Here is a 25,996-nt window from a genome sequence, read left to right as displayed (position 1 = left end):
GGTGACAGAATCAAGGGTGACTGGGAATTTTCCCGTTGGCTTCAATGGGGCCAGGACTTCACCTTTTTGTCTTGTATGGCCATCAATCATGTGGTCAATGCTTACCAAATATTTCAGAAACATAAAATCTCACTGTTCTAGAAAGGAAACCTTTCCTTAAAATGAAATTTAGAAACTATCCCACTCTAGTCAATGTAAATGTTTAATATTAAAAATTTGGGCTAATCTTTTCATTGGTCTGTGACAGACTTGAATATCTTTGAAAAAATAATTGCCCACTTCACTTGAAGAGGTCTCCTCCAGCATCTGTGAACCACTTATCCTTAGCAACTTGTCCCCACCTTGTATTTAGCTTACCCACACTGGTTAGCTTCCCCAGGCCCAAAGAAGAGCTCTGTGAAACTCAAAAGCTTGTCCCTTCTACCAACAGAAGTTGGTCCAATAAAAGATATCACCTCACCTGTCTTGTCTCTCTGAACAAATAAGTAATTATTTGAAAGATACATTTCACAGTCAACTTGAGACAGCTGGATCAGCAGTATCATTTAATGAAAATTGTCACAAAACAGACAAATTATATATTGCTGTGCACCAATAGCGGAAACTAACTAATCACAGTAAAGACAGTGAAGAGTGTTCAGAATCCAGATGAAGACTCTCAAAAAAAAAATTAAAAAAAAATTATATTGTGAAGAGTTGTAAAGAAATTAAACTGCTAACCTCCCATATGACTTCATAAGACTCTCTCAGCTTCAATTTTATTGCATGTGGAGAAAAATCTTTAATTTACTATATGTAGGATTTTAATTTTTGAAAACAAGGATAATCCAAGTGATTTGAATGTTTTCCCATTTCACTAGCAAGTGGCTTATTTTCCACAGATATTCATAGGTTTACTACACTTGTTGTAGGTACAACCAGAGGGATATATGCAAATATAGTATTGACCAGAGTATAAATGACTTGTCTTGACAACCTATAATGGAGTCTAAAGTATGTGATTATGCTGGCTTATTTCTTAACTTAGGGGAAAAAAAGAGACATATGCTATCTCACACAGGAAGTCTTGCATATGCTATGCAGTGAGGGCTATAAACATATTCAACTTAGAATATGCATCGTGACACTGAAGTACAGGGACTTCAGCCAAGACTTCAGTCCCCTGCCCACCATCATCTTACTCTTCAGATTCTTGAACTTTTTGCACAGCGATGTCAGCTAAGCTGGTCTCGCTTTCAGACGGATTGTCAAGACGAGGTTGTGGGGCTGCTGGCTCATTGTTAAGCACATTTTCCTCTGTTCTCTCAACTGCTTGATTTGGATCCACTTCTTTGGTAGCTCCTGGGTGAAGGTCTGACTGCTCCTCATTTGTGGAACTAGGATCAGCTGCCTGTGCTTCATCTAACAAAAAAAGACATACACATCTCATAAACGCCATCATTAACAAACCCCTGGAACACCCACACAAGAAGTGGACATTGTTATTCTTAAGGCTGAATTTGGCAGGTACATTCTCTTTGTTTCACTGAGAAGTTTATTCACCCTGCTATCAAACAAGTTTCCTAATATTTATTCTTCTAAAAGTAGTAAGGAAGCAGGACTACATTAAGTGACCTTAGACACAGGAATTCTGCCTAAGGCAGGGGTAAGCAAACTATGGCCTGGGGGCTGCATCCAGCCCTTGAGCTCCCGCTGGGGAGCGGGGTCTGGGGCTTGTCCCACTCCGTGTGGCTCCCAGAAGCAGCAGCATGTTCTCCCTCCGGCTCCTAAGCGTAGAGGCAGCCAGAGGGCTCCACGAACTGCCCCAGCCCCAAGCGCCGCCCCTTGCTGGGAACTGCAGCCAATGGGAGCTGCAAGGGCAGTGCCTGCGGACAGGGCAGCGCACAGAGCCGCCTGGCCATGCCTTTGCTTAGGAGCCATAGGGGGGACATGCTGCTGCTTCTGGGAGCTGCTTGAGGTAAGTGCTGCCTGGAGTCTGCACCCCTGACCCCCTCCTGCACCCCAACCCTCTCCCCCAGCCCTGACTCCCCCTCCCCCCTGCCCTCTGAAACCCCTTGGTCCCAGCCCAGAGCACCCTCCTGTACCCCCAACCTCTAGGGTCTACTTAGGGGTCAGAGTGATTAAAAAAGCCCATTTTGGGTCCTTAAATTTACATGAGATGGTCACTAGGTGGAGTTGTTTTCTGATACACTAATAACTGCTCTGCAGTAGTATTTTCACAGCCCAGCTGAGGAGAGCTACTCTCCTGTGAGTAAGGCAAGAATGACATGGCTCCTGTATTTTGTAACTGCCTACAATAAAGTTAAAACATATAAAGTAGTGATAAAATGGGGAAGGGAAGTGAGAATGAGCATGTATGCTACTTCAGGGACTTTCCTTTGAATTACATACAGGAAAATTGTTTTGGAGGAAAGGTGTTAGGCATTTTTACTCTGTTGCAGGATCTTCAGAGTTTGTCATTTTGTTAGTGATTGTAAGGAAAGAACCCAAAACAACCAAATAGCCACCCCCTACATACTCACACAAGAGTTCCTTGTTCCTCTCCCCATACCCACAATATAGCGAAGAATTAACTTCGGAGTTAACCTTTTGGACAGTGGGTTAAGTGTGTGGGTTGGCGGTTCTGTTTTTATTATTCAACTTGTCACTTGGTCTTCCATTTATACAGTGAAGTTATACAGTTAGGATTTCAGGTTTTTTGATCAGAGCTTTAAGATTTGAAACAGCAAAGTTAGAATTCCTGGTGCCCGATTGTACTCAAGAGTCATGTGTATTTCTGTTATTGTATACAAAGTTATGCTTTCACAAATAAGAAGTTAAGCATTCCAACAATTACTGCCATTTTTTTCTACCAACCAAGACATTCTCTTAAACCTCACTTAGTACATGCAGTAACAGAATTTACTTTTGCTTCTTGTAGTAGAATTTGTTAGCGCAGGATTAATTTTAGTTAGCAAACTGTAGATCCTAACCTCTCTCTTGCTTTTTTTCTTGTCTCCGTTTTTCTTTGGCAGCTTCTAGCTCTTGCTTCTCATGAGCTTCCTTCAGCGTCTTACAAACTTTTTTGTGGGTAAACCAGTGTATTTTCTGGCAGTTCTGGTCACAATAAATAACCTGAAAGTTTCCAGAGCCATTACTTTACCTTCATATAACAGGGCAGTACAATAGTTTAACTTTATGGGAGATAAAGCTAAACATTTAATCAGGATATTGGAACAATATGTTATATAGCCTAAGAGTACTACTTTGAAATTACAATTATAAACAGTTAATAAGGTCACACAGAGTGGGTATTCTATACATTATCTCAAAAAGGAAACTATTGTTCTATTGTAATTAAATTAGGAAATCCACAATGTATTGTAACTCAGCCCTCTAACCCACAGTGTCTTATTTGGGGCTTTAAATATTCCTACTTCTTGGATTCAAGATACCTGCACCACAAGCAGGTGCTTTGTATCTCCTGAGTCTGAACATACAGGGGCATTTCTCAAAGAGCTACAATTACTGATAAGTAACCTTCCTTTTCCAGACTGGCAGTAATATATTCAGAGATTACAAGGCCAGAAGGGACCATCAATTGTCATCATCTAGTACAGGGGTGGGCAAACTTTTTGGCCTGAGGGCCACATTGGGGTTCCGAAACTGTATGGAGGACAGGTGTAGTGTATTAAATTGCTCCCCGTACGAATGTGCTACTTACGGTGTGCTACTTACGGCTGCCAGTCCTGGTGCTCTGAGTGGCACGGTAAGGGGGCGGGGAGCAGGGGGGTTGGATAAGGGGCAGGGAGTCCCGGTGGGCCTGTCGGGGTGTGTGTGTGTGTGTGTGTGTGTGGATGGGGTCGGGGCAGTCGGGACAGGGAGCGGGGGGGTTGGATGGGGGTGGGGTTTTGGGGGGTCGGTTAGGGGCAGGGCGTCCAGGAGGGGGCAGTCAGGGGACAAGGAGCAGGGGAGATTGGATGGGTCGGAGATTCTGAGGGGGGCAGTCAGGGGGGCGGGAAGTGGGAGGAGGCGGATAGGGAATGCAGGGGCCAGGCTGTTTGGGGAGGCACAGTCTTCCCTACCTGGGTGCAGTGTATTAAATTGCTCCCTGTAGGAATGTGCTACTTACGGTGTGCTACTTACAGCTGCCTGTCCTGGTGCTCCGTAATTAGCACATTCCTACGGGGAAAAATTTAATACACTACAGCTGGCGGCTCTCACTGCCGCGCTGCCCGGCAGGAGCTCGTAGCCCCACTGCCCAGAGCACTGGCGGCACGGCGAGCTGAGGCTGTGGGGGAGGGGCTGGGGACTAGCCTCCCTGGCCAGGAGCTCCAGGGCCGGGCAGGACGGTCCCGCGCGCTGGATGTGGCCCGTGGGCCATAGTTGCCCATCTCTGGTCTAGTATGACCTCCTGTATAGCACAAGCCAAAGAACTTCCCAAAATAATTTCAAGAGCATATCTTTTAGAAAAACATCTGATCTTGATTTAAAAATTGTCACTGACGGAGAATCCACCCTGACCCTTGGTAAATTGTTCCAATGGTTAATTAGTCTCACCATTAAAAATTAGGCAAATTCAGACTGGAAATAAGGCACATCTTCAACTTCCAGATTTTTTAAACTACAGTCTCTTACCATTTTACATACTGAACATCTTTTGTCTGCTCCCTTTTCCCCACAGGTTGTACAGAATTCAGCATCCACAAAGCCCACTTGGCCAGTAATAGCTTGTGTAAGTACAGAGAAAGCAGTAGGATCAGAGCCCTGAGGGAAGAGGGAAAAGTTGGGCAATAAAGAGGAGAAAAAACATAATTTAAAGACTGCAGAAATATGACTTGTATATTTAGCAAGAAGTTTTGGTAATTTGTAACTTAAGAGCAAGATGCCTGGTGGCTCTATGCATTTTCACTGAAGTTTCTGTTGTAGCAACAGGAACAGAAAACTAATCATGTGAACCCAGCCGTAATGCAGGACCCTCCACTATTATCATTCATTACACTTACACAAACAGCTGTAGCTTAGGTTTGTCTAGTCTGCAGTTTCTAAAGAAGGGGGATAGAAATTATTTTATTTCATCCTAGAAGCTTGAATCCAATTTTAGGCTAATCAGTTTAGAATTAATATTTACACCCACATTCCAATACTGCCATCACTTTAGAAAGTAGTGGATGTGCAAAATCCTCCCTCACCATTTCTTTCCACCATGTGATCTGCAAAAACTCTGATGGCCAGGATTTCAGAGCTTTTATAGTAGTTTTCAAAATACTGTAGCTGGTCCAGTAAGTCTATGATACAAAGGGCCAAATTCTACCCTTGGCTAAACATGCACAACACCCGATGACTTCAAGGGGAGCTGTGCACCATTAGTCTTGGGCAGCATTAGCCCTAAAGGATAACAGTACACAAACACAGCAACATCTATGCTTCTGATGAAGCATATCTACAGTTGAAAAGCTGTATCTGCTAGTACCACTTTAGCATTAAGTGTGGCTTTAGATAGAGCACAAAGGACTTCTTAATGTCACATATAATATTTTCTTATTGTAACCCCTGCACTTACTACAAAGTATCCTTTGTGAGCCTATAAACAAAAAGCTTTTCCCCATGGAATTTTTTTTAAACACTATGTGCCATTGCTTGAAGAAATGTTAAAAGAGAATGTCTTTCCGATTGAGGTTCTTTCCCCATTTGGAAACAATGGATATTGTCCCTGTATCTAATGCTGCTGAAATTAACATGTACATTTTTTTTGTATTCACTCCCATTTGTGGCATCTGGTGAAGCAGTTCTCCAGTATCTCTGCATAATGGGGCACCACTTCATTTTATTTCACACAGATGCCCATGTGTCTTGATATCAGAGAACATATGCGATGTTCCATTGTTTTAGTTGTTTTGTCATAATTAAAACATCCTGTTAATGTATTTGTTGGATGAATTAATGAACTGTACTTTGTGATATTCTTTTCACTTAGGGTTGGCAGTTTGTAAAGAATATGCAGCAGGATTATGCAAATTAGTGTCTGTACTGGCTAGAAAGAGAAGTTTCTCTTGGCACTGACATACTGGAGTGTTCCATGTCTTCAAATATTCCAAACTGAGTATTTGCAACCTGGAATCTTTAAAATACTAGATACAATTTGCAGACATCCTGCTCCTTCAAAAAGTACAAGCAGTAGCCATCATTATATACTACTTTGGTAATGTTATGAAAATGTTAAGAATCCCTTCTTAGAATGATGCTAACACTGGGGGCAGGGGTGAGGGGGAAGACCAAACAAGTTGTTCCAGCTCAAAAACAAATCTAAAACCATTAAATCATCTGAGAAAGATAGTAATTGCTACACAAGAGACTGGGTTTTTCTCATACTGGATCTGCATAATTATGCATGCCTAAGATCAAGTACTCCTGGACAAACGTAACTGATAGCACAGATTCTTCTAGAGTTTTATAGGTACGCCCAAGAGTGTCAAAGCTGTGCAATGAAACAGATTCATTTGAAGGGAGTCAGTAGGGGAAGAGGAGATTGCCAGGAATAGAGAAAAAAGTAGAAGAAACCGCCGTAAGGGTGCCTTAAACAGTTTGAGACAGTGTATGAACATTGTGTCAAGTATCAGAGGGGTAGCCGTGTTAGTCTGGATCTGTAAAAAGCAACAAAGAGTCCTGTGGCATCTTAAAGACTGACAGATGTATTGAAGCATAAGCGTCCATACATAAGAGAACATGTGTCTGACGAAGTGGGCATTCACCCACGAAAGCTTATGCTCCAATACATCTGTTAGTCTTTAAGGTGCCACAGGACTCTTTGTTGCTTTGTATGAACATTCAAATCATTGTGCTGTCTTTTGTTCTGATCTAGATAAATTACTACTGCAGAAATTAAACTACAGAACAGTCAAATTTATCGGATCCCTGTAAGATGAAGGATATTTTTAATTCATTAAAGTATATAACAGTTGTGTCACAAAATTAATCATCATCCCTATCTTAACACACGTACTGCATAGCTTTCAGAAATAAATGCTGATGTGCTTTCCTCTGAAAAATAAGTCTCTTACAAGATTATAAGCCAATTAAAACACTCTTTAAAGAGAGTCTCCTATCAGACACATATGAGAAGATGTAAAATTAGTTTTTTTACTAGGCATCCATGGCACTGGACACCAACAGCTGTTCATTTTGCTTTTTCCGTTCATAAAGGCAGCTTCAAAAAGATGCTTTTCTTCCAAGTTACCATCACCTATTGCCATTCACTTCTGGCCCGTTGGAAATAATGACTGCAAGAGTCCCAAGAGATCCTGCAGTCCTTACACCCCTTGCTGTTTTGCCCAAGTGCAGGATAAGACTATTAAGCTACGTAACACCACTGAATTTATGGAGTGAGTTTTGCAAGGAGAAACAGGGAGAGAGAGTATCTCTCGCCTCCTCCCCAAATGGAGAGAAATACGAAGTGCTGGCATCAGAATACTCTGCTCTAGTTTTCTGATGTGAAGATTTTTAATAAATAATGTTCCACAGTCAAAGCCACAGTAGGGAAACAGAAACTAGAGGAAACCCAATTGTCAGAGGTCAGAACTTCTACTATATTTGTTAAAGAAGAATTCCCTAGAATCCCATTTTTTTTTTTTTAAATCTCTCAGGGGACATTCAAAACTTTTGCATCCTAGAGAACATAAGTCAAGGGACACAAAGACATGTTAAATTCAATTGAATAATTGGGATTTTACTATGTGGGATATCGAAGTTAATCTGTTTATAAAATAGCGCTTATTTGCTTAATGAGAGACACTTACAATTTCAACTGGAGCAATACTTCTCACCAGCTGCTGGAGCAAGGTAGCTTCACAGTAAGGAAACTTTCGAATGCACTCTCTGATAAGCTTCTCTTGATACACAGGAAAACCATCTGTATCTCTGCCTTTCAATAGACTGAAATTTTTAAAGCAAAAATTAAATGAAAATCCATTAGCAACTAATGATTAGCGTTTACTAACAAGCATGGTCCAGGCTGTTATTTATTCCGCTGTCCCCCTGGCTGCCTTCCTCATACTACAATTTTATGCTAAAATTCAGATTCAAAGTAAATACTGTATTCTCAAAATCACAGTGAAGTTAAAAATGCAAAAGAAGCTTTTTGTACATAATTACACAACAATTTTGAAGTATAAAATAAAATTACAGCTAAGTTTTGGAAACGCATACCCACTGTCTTTCAACTACCTAGCCCAATATCAGCAATGCCAGACATACAGCTTATTAGAGAGGCTTTGCTTTGTTTTAAATTATAAGACATGGCGGCACAGTTCTTGTTTAAAAGTCTATTAGTAATACCACATTATTGTCCTGACTTCACTAAGCTATCTTATCTCCTCTTTTCCCTTATTTATCCTCTTAATTCTTGAATCACTGCTGAATTAATTGATTTTAATATTTTAGAGGCAGGGTTATTTGCTTCATTTATAACCCAGTTTTCAGAAGCACCAACACATCCATTGAAGTCAGTGGGAACTCCAGATGCTCAACACCACTGAAAGTTAAGCACCTAAATCAAAATAGCCTGTCAGAACTTAGGCACTTTTGAAAATCCCACCCAAGATATACAAACCCAACTGGTTTAGAAGCAAAAATTCCACTGGCTTTAAATGGGACTTTTGCTTTATGCCTGCTTGAGTCTATGCTGGGGAGTAGAGTGGAGTAGACAGCAACATGCTCACAGGTGACCTTTGCTATACATTTGAAAGTGTAGCTTGCATCACTTTTACACACACATGCATGCACTACCTACCTTTCTAGTGCTTCAGGGCATTCAGGACCCTGGCCAAGCCAGTCTAACCCACCCAGCCATGTGCCCTATGGGGTGTTCAGTGCTGATGATTGCACCCTTCTTTGCATGCATGAGTTACTCCTGGGGGAATTCTGCGCCAAAAAATTAAAAATTTTGCGCACATTTTAAAGTTCTGCAAATTTTATTTGTCAAAATAGCACTATATAATCACGCCAGTTTCAATTATTTTGGTAATTTATTTCAATATACCTGTCAGCGGGTATGTCTGAATAGAGAGAGAAAAAAATTCCCCCAGGAGTACAGAATCGAAGAAACCCCTATAATAATCCAGTTCCTGTTTCTCTGCCTCCTCCTTCCACAGCCCAGCCAGGGGGCCACTCATAACCCCTCCCCCCAGAGCCCAGCCATGGCACCTCCAGCCCAGACACTTGCATCCTCTACCCTCCTAGAGCCCAGGGATCCAGGGGGGGGAGGGGGGGGGGTAATAGCCTGATGCTGGGTTCCAGGTTTGTATGGAGTTTCCTGTGCGCTGCCTCCTTCCTTCAGGTTGTGCTGGGAACTGCAGCTGCTGGGAACCCTCCAGTTCCCTCCCACTCTCCTCAGCCTTGTCTTCTATTTGTGAGCTGGGTTCTGCTGGGTCCAGCAGCCAGGGCCGGCTTTAGGAACTGTGGGGCCCGATTCGAATACCCGGCGGCGGTCCGGAGCTTCGGCGGCACTTCGGTGGCGGGGGGTCCGCTCTGGGTCTTCGGCGGCACGGGGTCTGCTCTGGGTCTTCCGCGGCACTGAAGGATCACCCGCCACCGAAATCCCAGAGCGGACACCCCCCCACACACACACACACACACAGACCCGGAGCAGACCCCCCGCTGCCAAAGTGCCGCCAAAGACCCGGAGCGGACTGCCGCCGGATGAGTAAAAAAAAATTAAAAAAGGCACCTAAGGCGCGGGGCCCTCTTAGGCGTGGGGCCCGATTCTGGGGAATCGGCCTAAAGCCAGCCCTGCCATCAGCTCCTAGGGGCAGTCAACATTTCTGCCGCCCATTTCCGAAAAAAGGAAATTCTGCGCACACATTAATTTCTGCAAAATTCTGCATTGCTCAGTGGTGCAGAATTCCCCCAGGAGTAATGAGTACTGGATGCCTTTTGTACATAAGTGGTAGGGGATGAGGGCTCCCCTGGACAATGCTAAACTGGAATCTTTCAAACAGTGCAATTTAATCTTGGTAGCTTTTAAACCCCAAATTAACCAATGCTCCAGCTTCACTTCATCCTAATAGGCACATTATTTTTGATATGTATAAAATTAATTTATGTATAGATCCTCAGACTGCTTTTAAATTCTGTATAAATGCACACCTTTTGATTAATCCATCCAGTTTATCTTCTCGCTCTTTGAGAAAATTAATACATTTCTGGAAGATGCAACTGATATAGTGCATTTTAATAGCCAGTACTTCATTCATATCTCTCTGCTTCATGCATTTCTCACAAATCAGGTCCAACACCCTGTAGCATTTCAGCAGTGCTTCTACTTCTGCCAACAGGGGGTTCTCTTTGACCAGCAGCACAATCTACAGGGAACAGTGAAGAGTGTTTAATGTAATGAGGAACCCTTTTTTCCTTTAAGCATGTGAGTTAAAGCATGTAAGTTAGATGGATGAAAATGGAGTTAGCCTAAAATAAGCCTAGAGTGCAGTAAATAGACTGTTCATACATTGAACTAAACACTTTCAAAGACAGGTGCCCAAATTGCTACTCTAAGTAATGCTGTACATAATTACCTACTTGCACATGCCATAGATACCACAATGGTACCTGAACTATTTCCTATTTTAAATGCAGATGAAAACTATGGTATCTCAGATTGGTGATAGCTGACAAATGCTAACTTTCAATCGTAAGCTGTAGGAATTTAGGGCTACTTATTTTCTGAGCTACACATAGAAATAAGCCACAAGATACAGCTTTTTTTTTTGGACTGTTATACCAACAGGTAAAAACATAAGTCAATTGCACATATGTTCAAAAGTCGCAGCAACAGACATTACTGCAATGAAATAGGGGTTAAAGAAAAAAAAAGTAGTAGTAAAACAGCTGCTGTGACACACATTAATTGAAAGAACAGTGAGCTAGCATTAGGACTGGATGTTGCCTGAATTTTCCACTAAAAGAAGGAAGGAAATGTAAAATAGGTTTAAGCATTTATTTCAAGAGTATGAATCTCTGTGACCAGACATGTGAGCTCAGTTTCTGACTTACCTGTACCATACTAAATCTCATGATCTCTTGCATAGTATGGAATAATACCACTTAGTTTGATATCTCAGATTTAATATTCTTAATTATGGGCCAGATTCTGCCATGTCTTCTCATTTCGAAGATCACCTTATTTTGCAAGTAATCCCTTGATCAATAAGCTAATTCTCAACACAAGAGTTACAGAATCTGGTCCTATGCCAATACAGAAGATGAACACATTACTGCACCTTAACAGGATGCAAGTTTGTAGTAGTAATAATTTTGTGAAGAGGCCCAGCTAACTTCACTGGCAGTTTTGGTTCTTTATCTAGTCCTTGTGGTTTAGTGTAGTAGTCTAGCCTTTCCCGTGGAAAGAAGTTGTTGATGATGGTCACGCAATCATGTTGACCTAAAATTAAAAAAAAGCGCCATTAAGAGTGAAAATGTAATTTAGTTATTACTACCTCCTCCCCCAATCCCCACAGGAGCTGGTTTAGCACAATTTTTAACTTTTGGCAGTAAACAGGTACATATAAGATGTCAGGCTGTAGGGACTGAAAGAGAAACCCCCCTAATTTCTTCTCCCCAAGATCCTTTAACAATATATTTAAGATTAAGCCACAAGGGGATCAGTATTCCTCTCAATAATCCCCACATATTTTCTTATTCAAAAACATACAGGGGTCTGCCATATTGGTGTCAGCAAATTTTCAAGAGGAGCTCTCTGGCAATTGTGCCCTCCTGCTATTCATTTTGAGAGAGTAATCTATTCACAAAAATAGGTCAGAGCATTGTCTATAGGATGCATGGGATGTAAGCAGGGGAGGCCTAAGACACATTAGAACAGTTCCTCGAGGTTGTGTTAAGAGAAGAGAAGAGACGAGACACTGGTTGTTGGAACTGGACATCATCAATCTCAGGATTTAGAGCACTAGTTAATTCATGAGAAAGGAACAGGTAACCAGCGAAACTAGAGAGTCTTAATCACATCTTCTTTTGGACAGCAGGAGAATAGGTGCTATATTAATACTTTGTATTTGGATAATAAGTGCCATATAAATATCTCAAAGCACTTTGCAAAGGTGCATAAGGATCTTCATTTTATAGATGGGAAAAGAGAGGCACAGACTGGCTTTGTGCTTTGCCCAAAGACACACAGCAAATCAATAGCAGAGCTGGAAACAGATCTCAGGTCTACAGTACCCTGCTGTAACCATTAGATAAATAAAACTTGCTGGACAATTCTCCTAACACCCCTGGGATGCAGGCTGGTAAATATTATTTCCCTTTTTATAGATGGGGAAACTGAGCAGAGGGTGAAATGACTCATCCACAGCAAGTCAGTGGCAAAGTCTACATTAGAACTTCCCAGTCTGTCTTATGGTTTGGAAAGTGATGACCCAGTGTAATTTACACACTTTTAGCACAGTAGCAACTGTCTTCGCATATTTCAGCAGAGTGGAGGATCATAGGTATTCTAACATTGTTGAGAATGAAATCTGACTGTCTGCTCACTCATTATAGGAGGAGACATGGGATAAAATCTAATCCTCTGTTTTTAATCAATTAATGTAGAAATGTGAAGTAATGTTCCTCCAAGAATAAACAGTTTAATCCACCAAACCATATAATTTTATAGCCCTGGTGAAAATTAGGAGATCATTTCAATTTACCCACAAAGGCAGCCATCTGAGCTGCTGTCCTTCCCACAGAGTTGACAACATCAGTCTCTGCTCCAGCCTCTAACATCATCCAGGTGATTTCTTTGCTGCCTGTATTTGAAGAGAGAAGACATACAGAGTTTTGTTTTGTCTTTTGTAGATGCACATAATTTGAGAAGACTAGTAGCTAATTTCAAGTTGAACTTCAAGACCTAAAAAGGACAACATTGACACAACAAATCCTTGATGTCCTTGGTTTAAAACAGTGGATTAAAGAGCCAACAGTATTTTTCTCTTATTTGCAAAGCCCAAGGAATAAAAATTCACACTCTCAGGCTCGGAATCTGCCCTCAGTTATGCATGTTCAATTCCCACTGAATCAAGTGTGTATCTCTCAATGCCAAGATTTGCCCCCCCCAGCGGGTAGCAATATAGATGCAAAGCCTGCTATTCTAGTTTGACAGTACAACTACAGCATCTTGTCTTCTAAGAGAAGAACAAATTCAGTACTATTATGGAGCAGAAGTGTAGAGCAGAGAACAGATTGTTCCTTTCTTCCCAATGGGAACTAGGTATTCAGGCTGGGATAAATACCAAATAAATAAGATGAAGCTAAATTTGTTGGCAAAATTATATCACTTAACTAGTGCCCTTCAGGGAGACTAATAAAGACATTTGTGACCAGGCTTGTTGGTTCTATTTTCCAGATGTGCTCTTCCTTTACTTTCTGTTTTTGTGGGACTGCTGACTAGGGTGACGTGACTATAAAGGAGAAAAAAATATAAATGTTTCTTGCATTTGCTCTAATTTTAGAGTGACACTGCTTCAGCTGTGCTCACATTCTTTTTGAGCTCAAAGATTAAAAGTCTGAAAACTAACATTCAGGAGTATTCATACTGGAGATTGCGGGCCACTGATTTCACTCTACGTCTAAACTAATATCTTACACTAATGTCTCCACACCTAGCTAAGAGTTTATATTAATTTCTCTGGGAATTATGCTTTGGGAAAGACCTGAGTGACCCAGAAAGGAAGAAGTTTAAAAAGAGTCAAACTTCCCTAATCCTTATCTTCTACCCCTCATTCAGAGATTTAAAGCCCTTTTCCTGATTGTAAGAGAATTATTGCTTATCTAAATCAGGGAACAGAAACAATACCATATGACCAGTGACAAATAACAAATTGAGCTCAAAGTTCAAGAATCAGAAACACGCAGTGAACTGTTAGTGATCAATCCCTAGAGGAAGGAAATTGGGTGAGGGATCTATTCCTTACCAAAGTTTCGCTAAATACATTCAGAGGAACTATAATCTGTTTGCAGCCCAAGACTTGCAGAAAGACTAAATTTGACAAGCCTCAGAAGTATTAAAATAGCTTTGCTTATTAAAAGCTACAGTTGGAGAGTCCACCCATCCTTCAGTAAGGGAGTGTCTTTCATAGAAACTCAATGTAATTAAACAGAATTCACCCTGCTGTGCAGAAAAATCATTGCATGACAGATGGAATTTTAAGGCTCCAGGACTAAGTACGGCAGTATTCCTCCCTATACACTAGGAATTATATAGCATATGCCTCAAATAGATGAACAAATCTACTTAATATAGGACAAAATAAGTCAACAGCATCTTTCCTGCATACTGGGTTGTACTAGTACTTCTGCAGTTACACAGACCCACCCATTACTTAAGTAATAACATCTTTTTATTATTCCATCCTAAGGCAGTGTCCTGAATTATGAAATATTGCAACCTGTTCATAGGCCTGTTGTCTAGATAGCAATATTATAAAAATTTGAAAATACAAATTTAGAAAGAGTTTACCTGAGAGTCCAGCAAACATCAAGGCAGTATATCCATGCTCGTGTTCATTGCAGTTAACATCCGCTCCATGCCGCAAGAGCAACCTGCACATGTCAGCTTTCGCTTTGTATGCTGCATGCATTAAAGGGGTCATGCCATGCTAATGAGAGAAGAATCAAGAAAGAAATATACGCACTTGTGGTAATTACATTTATAGATCTTTGTACTGTTCAAGACTCCCACCTGGTAATTACATACCCATGTACAATGCCTCATTTGACGTGTGGGTTAACAAAACCAAACCATAAAGCAAAGTGTTGGGTAAAAGGACTATACTGTATGTATAATGGATTTCACACTTATTCATTACACTGTTTTATTTGCATATCTTCTATTCTGTATTATTACCATGCAAAATACCTATCGCCATTTGCAAAAGGCCTCTACATGTACTTAGCGTTAAAGACAGATTATACCCTATAAACCTAGGAAAGTTGCCAGCCTCCTAGGTTGGCAAATGAAAGTTTTTTCCACTGCACACATGTGGGAGTAAGAATATTTAGTTCAGGCTCCTCTCAGTCTATTACCAAGATTTATAGACACCCAACTGTGAAAGTCATGCTGTCAATTCTTAATTATAATTGATGGAGCTGTAACTGTATTACCACTCCTCCCTCCCACTTACCACCTATTCGCAATACCAAAAATATGAGGGAAGGGTTCACCCAGTAGCTGAAGGTTTTTCCCCAGAACTTCTCTGGTGTAACTACAGCAGTGCAGTTATACAGGTTCTAACTCCTTCTGTAAACCCACTTCAATTGTGCAAAAAAAGGGGTGAGCTGTAGTAAATGGTTCAGTGTGTCTGCATTAGGGGTTTGTACTGATGCAACTACAACTATGTAGCTACATTAGTGTATACTTCCCCACTCTAGCCTAATCTTAAGGGAAGCTTTAGCAACCAGGATGACTTGTTGTGAGGACTATAACCTGACCTTGATTGAAAAGTGAATGAAAATTACGAACACTTCTAATTGAACAACTTGTGCCCAAATAAATTTGTTAGTCTCTAAGGTGCCACAAGTACTCCTCGTTCTTTTTGCTGATACAGACTAACATGGCTACCACTCTGAAACTTCTAATTGAAAGTATGAGGTATGGCAACGTACCCCCTCCTAATACTGGAGAATTGAGAGGAATGCATTTTAGTGAGTCACGTTTTCTAAACGAAAGTGTCTGGACGGGACAGTCTCCATTTTGTAATCCAGATCATTGAGTTTAGACAGCGGTGTGCATGCAGCCAGCCCTGCATTAGGAAAGGTCACAAGTTTGAAATAATCTAATCAGGTGGTTAGTTTAGTGCTCAGTCTGGGGGACAGTGTCTAATGCTATACAGTAGGGTCAACAGTGAGCATACGATCATTAAGGCTGCAAATCTGTCATGGATTCTGTGACTTTCCGGGATCTCTGTGACTTTTGCAGTGGCTGAGGTGGCTGGCCCAGGGGCCCCTGAACAGCTTGGGCAGCCCCTGGACCAGCCGCATGGGCTGCTGCTGGGGTAGTCTCAGGCCGTGCCCCTCCCTGCAGCAGGAGTTTGGGTGTGAGAGGGGGCTCCCCGGAACCAGCAACATGTCCCTACCTCAGCTCCTAGGTGAAGGGGCCAGGGGGCTCTGCGTGCTGCCCACACTCGCAGCTCCCACTGCCCACGGTTCCTGGCCAATGGGAGCTGCAGAGCCGGCGCTCGGGGCGGAGGCAGTGCGTGGAGCCCCCTGGCTGTGCCTCTGCCTAGGAACATGTCGCCATGCGGAGCCAGGTAGGGAGCCTGCCACCCCCACACCCCACCTTCCCCCAGCAGCAGCACAGGTCCCAGGCTACCCGCTGCCCCCCCCCCCCCTGCCAAGAAACCCCGGGCTGCCCCTCCCCCCCCCCAGAGCACCCAAAATTTAGTCTGGAGTATATAGTACAAGTCATGGACAGGTCATGGGCCATGAATTTTTGTTTACTGCCCATGACCTGTCCATGACTTTTACTAAAAATACCCATGACTAAAATGTAGCCTTAACAATCATTTCTCAAGAAAGCATCCAGAAACCTTGACACCCCCTCTCCCCCCCGCAACTGCACTGGGCCAAATATAGATAAGAATGCATAATAATCCTTTGGAGCAGATATCCGCTTAAAATTGTAGTATAGTTTTTGGACTTAAGGGTTTTCGGGAAGAGGGGGCAGAAGAGTGAGCATAGCTTAGACTTAGGCAATGTCTAGGGGTAATGCATTCTACAGGGTGTGATTTTTAAACACACACTAACATAGGGTTACCGTATTTCAGGTTCCCAAAAAAGAGGACACTGCTACAGTGGGGTGAGCGGGAGCTGAGGGAAGAGGGGATCCTAATGTCATGGTAGTAGGGCGGCTGGTGCAAGCCCAGGATGCAGCAACAGCCGTCACTCAGCACCTCCCTGCAGGACCCCCTCCCCATACCTCGAAGCTGGGGCCTGGGTGGGCGAGATCTGTCAGCTGTGGCTTGCAGGGGAATCGACCAATCAGCTGCAGATGCAGGGGAGGGACCACTCAGGAAGCGGACCAATCGGGGGTCTTTCTGAGCTGCACCTTGTCTGCTCTGCAAAAACCCTGGACATTTCCTGTTATTTGAAAAATCTGCATGGACAGAGAAAGGAAGCTCCAAAACAGGCTGTGTCCGGGAAAACCCTAGACTAACCTGTTGCATATTAAATGGTCTGTGTTGGTCCTTGAGACTTCTATACTGTCCTCTCTCTTTCCTCCCTTCCCCTAAAAAGGACTGTTCCCACTTCAGAGCTAGTCAATGCCACTGGCTCCTTAGTCAGCCAGCATGCATGCTGTAGGGCAAAGCACCGTTGTTTTGATGGCACAGTTATCCAATAATGCAGAATTTGCTTGAAAATACAGGGATAACCTGCGATAGCATGACTTCTTTCAGAATTAAAACTTGGAAGAATTGCAATAGGAAATGCAGATTACAAGCTCTTTGTGGGCTTCATGTTATACCATTTCACCTGTCAACAAAGCCTGTAGAGAATTTGAGAGAAAACACATACTATATCTAAGCTTAAAGATATTAATCCTCTGAAATACTTTTATAGATTAAGAGTAGTTCAGAGGCTTACTAATAGCTGCAGGTTGAAAAGCTATTCAGAAGTCTGCCACTTCCTATGTACTAAATTATAGAGTTATTTAGCTCCTTGGAAGCCTGCAGACCTCTAAATAGCTTTCCAACCTGATACTTCTCCTTGATAGACCCACTAAGATACTTTTAATTTAGAAGTTTTGTTGTACCTCATCCAAGCAATTGACACGGACATTCTTGCTGCCCAAGAGCCTTCCAGCTTCTTCAGTGTTTCCTTAAAAAAAAAAAAAAAGTAAGAGGTTAAAAATAAAATAAAATGGTGTTCCATCAAAAGTAAGGGGTTAAAAGGGAGGAAATGAAGAATCAAAGCAATGCAAAATCTTTCTATTTCTGATTTTAAATGAAATACTCAGACTAAATTTGTTACCAAGCATGAAGAAACTCAGGGATGAATAATATTACATTCTAGAAGCTAAAAGCCAAGAAGTTTTTAAAATCAAAGTAAAGTAATTAGAAGACTTGAATTAATGGGAAATGACTGCTCAGGAAGGAGTACTGCAGAAAGGGATCTAGGGGTCATAGTGGACCACAAGCTAAATATGAGTCAACAGTGTAACGCTGTTGCAAAAAAAAGCCAACATCGTTATGGAATGTATTAGCAGGAGTGTTGTAAGCAAGACACGAGAAGTAATTCTTCCGCTCTACTCTGCTCTGATTAGGCCTCAACTGGAGTACTGTGTCCAGTTCTGGACGCCACATTTCAGGAAGGATGTGGACAAATTGGAGAGAGTTCAGAGAAGAGCAACAATAATGATCAAAGGCCTAGAAAACATGACCTATGAGGGAAGATTGAAAAAATTGGGTTTGTTTAGTCTAGAGAAGAGAAGACTGAGTGGGGACATGATAACAGTTTTCAAGTATGTAAAAGGTTGTTACAAGGAGGAGGAAGAAACATTGTTTTTCTTAAACCTCTGAGGATTGGACAAGAAGCAATGGGTTTAAATTGCAGCAAGGGAGGTTTAGGTTGGACATTAGGAAAAACTTCCTAACTGTCATGGTGGTTAAGCACTGGAATGGAGGTTGTCGAGTCTCCATCATTGGAAATTTTTAAGAGCAGGTTAGACAAACACCTGTCAGGAATGGTCTAGATAATTAGTCCTGCCACGAGTGCAGGGGACTGGACTAGATGACCTCTCGAGGTCCCTTCCAAGTTCTATGATTAAAGAAAAATTGCTTATGTGAAGCAATTAGACTATTCTATAAACTTGAGCTTGGGAAATTAATATATCTTTTTTCCTAAGTTGTATCAGGACAGCTCTGACTTGGTAAATAAATACAAAGGGAATGTTTTAAGGTATTGTATATAAACGTTCACATAGATATCAAAGCCTTTAACTAATGACTAACATCCTTCTCCCAGTAACTTTGAATATTAATTAGATTGAGAGGTATTACTGTGCTTTGAAATCTTTGTTTGTCAGAATGAAGAATGATTTATAATTTACTTTTTTTTTGGTTTACATTTGCAACGCCCCTTCCTACTCTGGCCAAAAAACAAACCAACCCACCCACTCTAAAATTCAAATCCAAAAAAGTGTGTTGTAACGGCAGCTTACCATACTGGTTCCACAAGCTGAATTCACTCTAAAAGGTCTGAGTATTTTCTATGAGGAAGGAGTGTGTATGTGTCCTGTTTCTCATAACACTTACAATGGTATCGTATAATGCGTATATACTCGTTCATTAGCCCGTTCATTTACAAGCCAACCCCTCCCCCCCCCACAGATGGTTAGGTAAAAATAACAAAAACTGTATGACCCTTTCATAAGCTGACCCTATATTTCAGGGGTTGGCAAACTTTGGCTCCCGGCCCGTCAGGGTAAGTCGCTGGCGGGTCGGGACGTTTTGTTTACTTGGAGCGTCTGCAGGCATGGAGCCCCTCAGCTCCCTATGGCTGTGGTTCACCGTTCCCAGCCAATGGGAGCTGCGGGAAGTGGCGCGCCATTGGCTGGGAACGGCAAACCGCGGCCACAGGGAGCTGAGGGGCTCCATGCCTACAGACGCTCCAGGTAAACAAAACGACAAACAAAACGACATTGTATTAGATATTCAATTCAATGATTCCATAGAGTTTAAAATCATCAAATTTTGGTGTAGATCCGTTTATAAGCCGACCGCTGCTCTTTGATGCGTCACCTTTTTACCAAAAATATTCGGCTTATGAACGAGTATATACGGTAAGTACAGTAGATATGGGTGTGTGTGAGAAGAGATCGAATAAGGGAGGGAAGTGGGTTCATCAGTGACCAAGGCAAGAAATATTGGAGGAAAACTCTAAGTGCATTTAAACTTGGATATTTCTCTGATGTGTGATAGATTTCCAGGTTGGAATAAGAGATAATGGTTTTGTTGTTTCTGGATAGTACTTTCATACTTATGTCTTAAGATGATTTTATAAAAAAGCCATTCATAAAATAATTTTGATGTAGCTTTCCTGTTGATCATAATATTTGTGCTGTGTACAAATTTTAAGGTGTGTATTACATTGAAGATGTTTGATTTTATAGCTACTATTGATGAAGAAAGTGGGGTGTGCAAAAAAGTAAGTTGATAGTAAAAATCCCAAACTTAAAAGAAAAAGGTTATGAATTACATTTACAAGAATGCAGGGTAAATATCTCACTTTTGAAATTCAAATTCTAATCTTTTAAAAAGCCTGGTTCTGCATCATTATTCTGACAGTAGTAGCAGAAGATCTGAGATCCTAATTCATCAAAGACAATGCAAGTGATGATAGTACTGTATTAAATACTAAATTGTTCTGACCTTGGGTTCTATGAGAACTGGTTTCAAAGTCAAATTAGTGGGACATTACTACTATAATATATCCATGTCAGACATAATGACTGTATTTCTTGAGCGAGTGGTCATCAAGACCAAAAGACAGAACTGTGTCTAATCTCCAGCCCAGCCCCAAACTCCCACTCTACCAGTGTCCTAAACCAATATCCATTATTTAATGACAAACAAATGAAAGCCTATCCTTTTGTTCATGGGACAAAGAGAATCCAAAAATATGACAACATAAAAATAAAATTACCTGGCATGAGTTGGTTAAACAAAGACAGATACTAATAAATACTTCAGCAGTTAGGTTGTGGGAATGTTTGTTTGCCTTGTTCATAAGCAAACCAAAGTGCAGCCACGTTATTTTTTTAAAGACTAATTTTTTAGAGTTTGAAGAACAGAATAGGCTGTGCCTGCATAAGTCTCAAACTTTTGCCTACAAAATCCTTTCTATTGAGCCACAGGGATACAAGCTTGATCCAAAGCCCACTGCAGTCAACGTAAAGACTCCTTTAGGTTCTACTGGCTTTGGGTCAGGCCATAACTGAACAGAAAACAGGGAAAGTGGGAGAATGAGGGGAGGAAAGTGGTCTGTATAATTAAAAAGTTCTAGAACCCTTTAAATGAATGATAAAGCTTATTTTGACCTGGGGGATGGGGGTGTTGGAGAATGAGATATGTAGGTGTTCTCTAAAGCAACCTTTCAGCATAACAATACTTGAGACTTTGTCTTTACTTCATCCCCTCCCCAGGAAAGCATGCCAAGTGACAGATAATTTGTTTTAAATAACTGTTTAGTGCAGTCAGATCACACCATAACAAGCTTCCTTTTGTGTGATTTTCCAGGAAATCGGGGTTGTACAAAGAGGGTAAATCTAGAGACATTTCGCCTCAATGTTCTTCACAGCCATGCAGCTAAATATGCTGAGTGAAATGAGGGCCATTGTCCATTAGTTTAGCCCCCAAATTAGTTTTTATAAAGTAAAAAAACCCAGTATTATTAGAACTGTTAAATTAAGATATTTAAAAACATTGCTGTTCTGTTGAAATGTTTAAATCCATTGTGGTAACATCTGAGAACCAGACATTTTAGCTTTGTTTGTTTTGTTTTTTGATCCAAGCTGAAATGCAAGTAAATCAAAACCATTAATGATGACAAACATTTGATTGTTAAAAAGATTTCCAGCGTATCACTTAGGACCCCAATCTTGCAAAAAAGACCTATGCACAAGCTTATTAACTTTTTGGCGACTAGCGCATCCCTTGGCCCATGCCGCTTCCCGCAGCCGCCATTGGCCTGTAACTGCGAACCACGGCCAGTGGGAGCTGCGATCGGCCGAACCTGCGGACGCTGCAGGTAAACAAACCGTCCCGGCCCACCAGCAGATTTCCCTGACGGGCCGGGAGCCAAAGGTTGCCGATCCCTGGCTTACACTTATAACAAGAATGGGATGAAAATACTTTAAAGCGTATCCGTGTTTAAGATGTGGTTTATATTTTTATGGCAAAGTTTTAAAATTATATTACTTGCCTTAAAGTTTTATTTTTAAGTAATTATAATTGTGCAAATTGTAAGTAACTGGAAAATACTGTGATCATGTTCATTTTTATTAGAGGAGCACTGTCAACTATTTGCAAGTTGTTTGCTTACTATTGCTAACAGTAGCTCTGAAGATTACTATAACTGACAGAAATTAGAAGGAAAAAAGTTTGTTTCCTTTCCCCTCCCACCACTCAGTTGGGTTACTTTGTGCATTTGACTGCACTCTGGTTATAGTCAGTTTCCCCGTTTCCCTTGTAAAATCAGTTTCCTCTATTTTTGTGGGTCTTTCATATGCTAATAGGCCAAAGAAAAACATTATAATTTCCTGTTCAGGCTTTTAAAAAGTCAAGAGCAGATTAAAAAAAAATTACTAGATTTCAAGATGGTCCCCCCTCCCTCCAAAAGTCTCTCTGCAGAACAAACAGGCAAACAAAAACCTAAGTCCCCTGTTCCACTTGCTGTTTATGAATAGCAAGTGATCAGCATCTGGAACTAAATAAGGAAGCAGACATCAGCAATGCGTTGAACAGGCTCATCCTCAGGTCATTTTCATATATATAGATTCAGAAAACTACATTTTGGATCCTGTATGGCCACAGATCAGCATGAAAAGTGATGTCATTTTCCTTGGCCAGGATAGTAACAGATGAAAAATATTAAGGACCCAGCAATCCTATTATTTGATGGGAAGTGTTTTTGAGAAGTTAACACACTGAAACACACTACAAAGAAGCCATTAGCTGTTTAGATATTAGCCAGGGAACATGCTAGTGCAACGTGTACAATAGGAGGGTATGTGTGTGTAAGTATAAAAATTTGCAGTGAGACATCCCCATACCTACCAACTACACAACATAATAAATCCTCTCTAAATCTGGGGCAGGACTGATTCAGAACCTGAATTATATGTGTTCCCCCATGTAGAGCTAGGACAAGAGGGAAAGGAGCCAGCATTGTGTGAGCATTGTGTCACCTCCAACAGATATAAAAAGCTGTTCGCCCACATGGATCCCTGTGAGCAGTAGGGTGTGAACAGAGCCGGCCCTAGACCAGATGGCATTCCCCCTCCACTTGTTAAACTTTTGAATACCTTATTTTTTATTGCATTTGTAGCTCATTTCATGACTTTGATGCATGATTTGCATGCATGCTTTATCCCTATCGTATAAGACGATAAATTTGCACGCTAGGATATGTAAATCTGTATTCCTGCCATATAAAAGCGAACAAAAATTTGTTTCCTCTAAGCTATTTAATTTTAAGAATAACTGAAATGTACTAACATCAAGAAATTGAACTGTGCACCAACATTGGGTGGACCAGTATTAAATAGTGTTACAGTAGGTGACAGCCTTAGAGTGTTAACCCTAGTCCTTTAGTTCAAAAGGTCACTTTTCTTGCCTTTGCCCTCACAAACTGAAGCACCGAGTCAGAGAGATCCAAAGACTGGCCAATGGCATTCTCAAGCAATAAAGTAGCAAGTGATGTCAGTCTTTCATCGGCCATCGTCGATCAAAGATATGTTTTAATGAACCTTAGCTTCGAAAAGCTGTGCTCCACTTGCGACTGTGACTGGCAGCATAAGCAGAATCCTCAAAGCTATCCACACATTAGGAAAAGTGTCCTTCAGCTCTGCATCATAAATGAATTGAGAACCTGGGGTGGAGAGTGCTTCCTGTGTGGCAAAATGTGATGATGTTGTCCAATTCAACGTAGAGGTCTTTATCAGCGACGTCCAAACATTCCCATGTCAGCGTCTATACAATGGTTCAAAAGTGATTTCCTATCCTCCAGCAGCTTACTAAGGTCATACAAAAAAACCAACCAAACAAAAAAAACCCCAGGTCTTTTCATGGTGCTTTATTTATCCGAACCTTTCTTTGATGGGCACTCGAGCAGTGCCAACAAAAACACTCCCTCGAATTTTTCTTCTGAGCTTGCCATGGCGTCATCTCTGCCTTCATAACCAAACAGTCTTGTCTTCTGGTGAATACAGGCTCAACTCCTAAGTTTTCCACCATTTCTTTAGCAGTGATAGCACCTTAAAATCTGTTGTCTTTGCAGGCCACAACGAACTCAAGACAGCTTCTCATCAAAGTAGTAGTGGTGGTCGCAATGTCCATTGACTGTCCTTGCTTACAACATTTACTTGGAACAGAATATTGTGCCCAACCACATTTGAGACCAGAAATTTGAAGTCAGTGATCTGGTTTGCCAGGCTTTGTGCCTCATGTCAGATTCCAGCCTTGACTTTACTCGACTGTACCAGTTCCATCAGGGTGTTGTAAATCTCAGTCACTTGGTACCTCACTGGCCTTATGCTGTCAATGCGGCTATCCCAGCAACTGTCACTTAGAGGCTTCCCGGTCAGATTTGTAACACTGTCCGTGAGGATTTTCCACCTGATAGTTGATGCTGAATAGGACATATATCCTTTGCAGTACTCTGAAGAGAGATACTGAATCTAACGAAGATGACACTGCATCTGACACAACCAGATTGAGGGAATGACAGCCACAAGGCACGAAGAAGTCTCTTGGATTCAGTGCAAGAATCCTTGCCTGGATGCCACTATCTCTTACCTTCATGTTCATGCCATTGTCATAGCCTTGGCCACGGCAATCCTGAAGCTTTATTTTATTCTCATTCAAAATGTTCATAAACAGTTCTTTTAGGCCTTTTCCAGTAGAGGCATCCACAGACCGGAAACAGATCAAGTGTTTATTTGGATACAGACATCCTTGTCAACTAATCTTACTGTAAATGACAACTTTTCACTGTGACTAATTATTTGTTTGCAAGGAAGAGGATAATTGAGATCAGACGCTAGAGCATGTTCTTCCAGTGCTGGGTTTCTACATTAACAATGTGCTGGTTTTCTGCGTCTGTGCATTTATTCATCTTGAGCCCGGACTTGACCTCCATCCTTTTGGAGTAGGCCATAAAATGGTGGGGTTGCTTCAGAGCATCAGCTAAATTATGCCAGTAACTTTACCCAGAAAGCACAAACAACAATTTGGCATTCTTGTCAAATATTTTGCAACAAAACCAGAACACATTGTTAATTTCAATTAAACTAATCAATGCCAATTCAGTTTCTCACCATTACCAAGCACTTTTTCGCAGTGTGACTTTGAGAACTGTTCTGCTCATTTACTGGAAACGTCATATCCTCGATTTTGCTGGCATGATCAATATCTGTAGAGTTTAGGATCGCCAGCCATAAAGCAGGCTCTGATGTATCTATCCGTGGTGTGCAATTTTTCTCACGGCTGTTTCTGTCATCATGCAAGCCTAATTCTTCTTTATAATTTCTCTCCTTTTCATGTGAACCACATTCTTCTTTATCATCACTCTCCTGTACATGGCCAGGAAAACTGGATGATTCTCCACCACTTTCCTCACATTTCCATTCCTTATCTTCAGATAAATCTAATAATTCCTTAGTAATAGGACTTCCATCATTTATGCTTTGCTCAATTTCTTCTACACTGGGACGATCACTACTGGCCTAAAGTCTGGTCTATGTTGTTCTGTTTCAGATATTTTGCCATCAAATTTGCCCCTTGCTGCAAACTAGACTGCAATTGAGCTTTTTACTTCCTACACTGAGCTCCTGAAGGCTTCTTTGGGGGCATCTTTTATTTTCTACATGGAAAACAGACAATATTAGGGAATGCAAAAGTCTATGTTCTGCAATCTTAGAAAGTCATCAAACATTACATGTTAAGCATGGCAAAAAAAGTAATAGTATTTACTGTATATTGCTGTGTAGATAGGGGTTCGATAGATATCTCTGGTGTCTCATTAAATATGTCCTTTATTAGTCACTATTTACACTCTTAAGTCTTAAAACACAAGTACACTTTCACAATTACACACTAGAACAAGGCTCACAATATCGCAGCTGGGTTCTCACTTCACTTTGATTCAGTCTTATATCTCACTGATTGACTAGCGACACCCTGTCCCTTACATACCTGCGAGGGCATGGCTAACAACACTGTAGGATGTTCGAGGAAAACGTAGTTCTCAGAAA

At 41.3% G+C, this 25,996-nt stretch overlaps 1 protein-coding gene across 1 annotated transcript; it reads right to left on the bottom strand.

Moving 5' to 3' along the window:
* Window positions 1–518: 518 nt before the first annotated feature.
* On the bottom strand, window positions 519–23,463 carry ANKMY2 (ankyrin repeat and MYND domain containing 2). Its single transcript, XM_026649416.1, has 11 exons — window positions 23,359–23,463; window positions 22,162–22,291; window positions 17,777–17,841; window positions 14,486–14,624; window positions 12,678–12,776; window positions 11,253–11,413; window positions 10,123–10,337; window positions 7,776–7,911; window positions 4,618–4,746; window positions 2,973–3,114; window positions 519–1,401 (listed from the first exon to the last, which is right to left on the bottom strand). Exons 1-11 carry the CDS (start codon window positions 23,461–23,463, stop codon window positions 1,178–1,180), a joined length of 1,545 nt encoding a protein of 514 aa, XP_026505201.1. The 3' UTR covers window positions 519–1,177.
* Between the last annotated feature and the right edge of the window lie 2,533 nt (window positions 23,464–25,996).

The sequence above is a fragment of the Terrapene carolina genome, unplaced genomic scaffold (assembly GCF_002925995.2).
Source record: "Terrapene carolina triunguis isolate 2854851 unplaced genomic scaffold, T_m_triunguis-2.0 Scaffold84, whole genome shotgun sequence".
In the NCBI taxonomy this organism is placed as follows: domain Eukaryota; kingdom Metazoa; phylum Chordata; order Testudines; family Emydidae; genus Terrapene; species Terrapene triunguis.
Note: the sequence above shows the minus strand (reverse complement) of the source record. Positions and strands in the feature narration are given on the sequence as shown.